This window comes from Armigeres subalbatus, chromosome 1, assembly GCF_024139115.2.
Source record: "Armigeres subalbatus isolate Guangzhou_Male chromosome 1, GZ_Asu_2, whole genome shotgun sequence".
In the NCBI taxonomy this organism is placed as follows: domain Eukaryota; kingdom Metazoa; phylum Arthropoda; class Insecta; order Diptera; family Culicidae; genus Armigeres; species Armigeres subalbatus.
Window position 1 is genome coordinate 28,516,596 of NC_085139.1, and position 5,023 is coordinate 28,521,618.

General features: G+C 38.8%; 1 protein-coding gene across 1 annotated transcript in view; it reads right to left on the reverse strand.

Moving 5' to 3' along the window:
• Nucleotides 1-2,035, reverse strand: part of LOC134223154 (protein dispatched-like) — a 29,394-nt gene extending 27,359 nt beyond the window's left edge. The window contains exons 1-3 of the mRNA XM_062702297.1: nucleotides 1,292-2,035; nucleotides 525-1,168; nucleotides 33-445 (exon numbers count right to left, since the gene is read on the reverse strand). Coding sequence (XP_062558281.1) covers nucleotides 33-445; nucleotides 525-1,140 — 1,029 coding nt within the window. The 5' untranslated portion in view covers nucleotides 1,141-1,168; nucleotides 1,292-2,035. The remainder of the gene's footprint in view (nucleotides 1-32; nucleotides 446-524; nucleotides 1,169-1,291) is intronic.
• Nucleotides 2,036-5,023: the final 2,988 nt, after the last annotated feature.

The following is a 5,023-nucleotide window of genomic DNA, read 5'->3' on the forward strand; positions in this document are numbered from 1 at the left end:
TTTTACATTTTTATTTGCAAAAAAAAACTTACATTCAGCTTAATAAAATCCACGTCCGTCAAATAATGCAATATATTGTAAACAGCATTGTGCTGTTTGCATTCGTTCGGAACCACGCAGGCAGATCGAATGCAATCGTTGCTCAGCTTCATGTTGTGATAGTACTGGAAGCAATCAAACAGCAATGTTTTAACCATGGCAATGTCCTCCTCGTTTAGATCGAAGCAGGAGGTTTTGTTCGATAGGAACGTCACGTAGTTCGCCACGGACCACGGCCGGCAGCAATTGTCCGTGGTGAGTTCTTTCTGACAGAGGTCCGAGTAGTGGTCGGTGCTGACGATACGCTGCTCGAGGTCACACATCGCCAGGAATGCGTTCAATTCGAACAGACTGTCGCTCAGATTGTGCTTCACGCGCTGCACCACAAAGTGTGCAAATTCTTTGTCTGTTAAAAATAAAATATGAATATTTTTGTTGATAAATTATTCTAGACGACTATTAAAATTAATTTATATAATACTTACTTGGTGATTCACAGAAGAAACCATCCGCCGGAATATGCATTTCTATGGGATCCGGTGGCGGATTCAGATTTCTTAACGTATCCCACTTGGCACGCTTCTTCTCCATCGTTTTGTTACCAGTCTCCTCCGTGTAAAAAGACATATTCCGTCCGTATTCCCAGTTGTCGTGTCTGCTGATGAATGTTTCATTGTCATACTCTTCGAAGCTTATTACCTCACCGTTCAAGGATTTGTTGTTCAACTTAAGTTCTTTCAATAATTTGACTTTGTTCAACTTATTCCGCTTTTTCGATTTGCCGTTGCTCTTTTTGCGATCCTTCCTACGTTTATGCGGGCGGAAACCGGTTTCGTATTCCGTGGCCGCTTGTCGATCGTATAGCTCCTTGGGATTGGCAATCAACCGACCGGAAGCGCTGGTTTCCTCCAACAAATTGCGCCACGCGGTCCACCGGCTGCCGATCGGCGTGCCCCTGGCTTCAAAGCCCAACGTCGGATCGTCAAAGTCTGGCAGTTTTCTCGCCACCAGCGCCACCACTATGCAGGCAATCGAGCAGATGCCGACCGAGAGCACCACAAAATGCGGGCGACGGGCTAGCAGCTTGTAGTACCACTGCATGTCAGGTAAATACTTTTTTTCTCTCTCTCTCTGGGAATGAAAGAAAAATAAAAAATAAAATTTGCATGTTTCGAATAGTGGTAAAAAACACAAAAACCTCGCATAGAATATTTTATACATTTTTTAGGATACAAACTAAAACAAAACTTACCTGGTTATTTTAGATTTGTTTTCCTATGTATAATATATTTAATAGCCGGGAAAATTACATTACATATTACAGTTGGGCTATTTTAAATATTTCATTATTTTTAACTTTTTCAGATTTACAGCGAAATAGCAACACTTTTGATGTTTACTGTTCGCATATCTTTTTTCTTCTGCTCTTCTTTCCCAAGAGGTTTATTGTTTACATTTTTCCGCTCCACTTCTCATACACTCCCACAGATGTGTGTGTAAAGTACATTCGTGTGGGTAGGTTTTATTTGCGGGAGGAAAAATTATTTGCTTCGGCAATCATTTTCATGTTTCTGCGAACTGTTTCACTAATTTTTTATCTTATCCAGTTTGATTATTAATTGGCATAATTTCACGATGTTTCGTCCTTTCAGGGACACTAATCGAAACTTTAATAATCATGCGAGATCATTTCCGGGTGCTGTACTTGACCTCCCTCAAAGCTGTGGCAAAGGATGTGCAGGAATGTGCCTTCGATTTTCCAGCAGCATATTTCACGCATTTTTCACAGTTAATCACACGGCTGACCAGCTGCACTGATGCAGAATAAAACCGGAACCACTTATATACACTAGGACGATTGATTTTAAACCGAAACTTGCGTTCTTTACCGGGTTTCCGTCAAATTCTGCTGATTCTGCACTCCAAACGGTAAACCATTCAAGCCGAATGAAGGATGAAAATTCTTGAGCTGCGTGAGAACGACGAGCACTGGCGAACGACAGACATAAAGAAGCTGAAAACAAGAAAAAGTGACACGGGTCAACGTTTATTGAAAACGATAAGGTAATTTAACTTCTCATAATATAGGCCTTTTTATGAGACAACTTCATATTAGGGTCTGTTCAATTATTACGTATTGCGAGAAGATTGAAAAATTCGAACCGGGGTCCGACGGTCGACTGTCGGAAAGCTGTTCCGCAAACGTCAAATCACTTGTTGCACGGTAAAAATTTTTGATTTATTTTTTCGGTGTGAATGTTGATTATTAAATTCAACGAGAATATGCAACTTTATACGAATGTTACATGCCGCTATATTTTTTAAACAAGTTTTATGGTACTTTAAAGGCATTTTGTCATATATTTAGGTGATTTTGAAACATTTTAGATTTCTCGAATATTCTTGATATCAAGAAATATCAAGACTTTTCGTACAACCCGGATAAAAATGTACTATTGATTCAATAGTGTTAATCTGGGAGGGAGAAACAGATTCAAAAAATGTGTGTGTCAAGCCGAGCCGAAATCTAGCTGTCATGACATGTCAGTGCGAGCCGAGAACAAAACTCTCGACAAGAAAATTTTCTAAGGCAATATAACAACAATAACACACAAAACAAAATTTGGTCTTTTTAAGTGGCGCCTACGTTGATTGTTTATTCTTGTAGAAAATTTGCTTGTTGCCTGACGACAGTATTTGTTTATTTGATGTGTACACTGCCAAAAACATTTGTATAAGATATATGTGTCGCCGTTATAGATTTTTGCAATAGCTCCACCCTAATATAATCGATATAGAACAACACATAAATTAAATAATTGCTAATTTGAGACCACACATAAAGTTTATTTGGATATATATTTTATTAGTAGTTCGTGTGGAGATTGTTTATGTGTGCGCTGATATACATCATAAGTTAAATCTATGGATTTTTGCCAATAAATATGTGTGGATTTTTAGTAGTGTAGTATCGAGAGCTCCCTCCCAGGTGTTAACAATTAAATTACCATACAATGTACGGTATACAATAGGATACTTCTTCTTCTTCTTCTTATTGGCATTACATCCCCACACTGGGACAGAGCCGCCTCGCAGCTTAGTGTTCATTAAGCACTTCCACAGTTATTAACTGCGAGGTTTCTAAGCCAAGTTACCATTTTTGCATTCGTATATCATGAGGCTAACACGATGATACTTTTATGCCCAGGGAAGTCGAGACAATTTCCAATCCGAAAATTGCCTAGACCGGCACCGGGAATCGAACCCAGCCACCCTCAGCATGGTCTTGCTTTGTAGCCGCGCGTCTTACCGCACGGCTAAGGAGGGCCCTCACAATAGGATACATTGTTTCTTAATGGTTACACAGATTATATCAACACTGAGGATACAATACATCAACATATTTCTCTAATGTAACAATACTTGCAATTGTTGACTGAAACGTTGAAACGTTTTCGTACATAAGATTCATACATTGATAACTTTTGAAACGTTTCTTTGCATTGCATATAAATTATATAACAATATTTGCATCATAGCGAAAAATACAAGGGGGACGACACAAGCCAATTCACAAAAAAATACCCATACTTTTCATCGGTTTTTAGATCAAGTGAAAATCTATCAGTAATTTGGTAGTGTACTGTCCAAATGATGGGTTTTCGGAGTAGGATTAGAGATGCTGTTTAGTTGAGAGCCGATAATAAACTGACGGCGTATAGTAGTGTATATTCTCAAGAAACCTTTAACATAAGATAGCATGATTCGATGAACTCTAGTTGTCTCTTTCTCTGAGCTGTCATATGACAGGATACCTCAGTTCTTCCCTTTCAAAAGAGATCATTCCAAGGATCATTCGCTAAATTCATAACACTTAACAACTTAGATTAAAATTTTGCTTTTGTACTTAACACTAAACATAATTTTAATAATTTCGAGTCAAAATACTATTTTGAAATTTAGATTCATTATTCTGAGAATGCTTCATGCACTTTTAATCAATCATATACAAATTCGAGGTCGACCTTTGCCGTTCGTTTTCTTTTCGAACGCCTAGGCCCTGACGTAGAATCGAGCGCAGCATCAGGGCGGCTTCTCTTCCGACTGTTCTTCGATGTTGTTTGAATTGAATCTGGCAATCCTTCGTATTCCCCGTCCTCACTGCTAGCCGGCAGCTCACTGTTTCGTTTTTGGAAGGAAAGCGTCAGAATCGGTATCGCAGCTGCTTCATTAGTAACCACTTCTAGCTGATGACGATGCGCCATTAGGCGAACGCTTCCAATTTCCACCTGAAAGGTATTTTTGGAAATTTGTTTTAAAAAGGTCGCTTTACACCATCGTGCAAAGTGATGTGGGTTATTGTTTCTGTACCATACCACATCACCTGTCATCAGGTTATATAGAGGGTCATGCATCTGCTTGTTAGTTTCAATGTAATCATTCTTGTTATTATGATTAGGCTTTGACAGTAAATGATTTTAATAGTATTTTTTTGGATTAAGTAAATCCATAATTGTCTTAGGGTTAAATGAGAACACTTTCTCCGATGGGAATTTACCATCAAGCGTCAAACAGCTATTCCTATAATTGAACAAAAACAAATTAACTTGGTCCTCCAAATTCAACTCCAGCATTGCAGGTTCCAATAAGAACTTCTTCAAGACTTCTTTCACTGTTCGTACCAGCCGCTCTGCTTGCCCGTTGCTTGATGGATTATACGGCGGACTTTTTAGCACATTTATGCCCTGCTTCTTCAAAAATTCAACAAAGGTATGCGAGTTGAATGGAGGACCACCATCAGAGACTAAAACATCAGGTAACCCGAAACGGGCAAAAAATGCTATCAATTTCCTTAAGACTTTACCGCAGTCAGTAAACCTGTCTTCATCCAATCTATTTCTACCCATTTCGAGTGACTGTCCACAATAAGTAAAAATGTGTGATGATTGAAATGAAAGAAATCGATGTGTACCCTACTGAACGG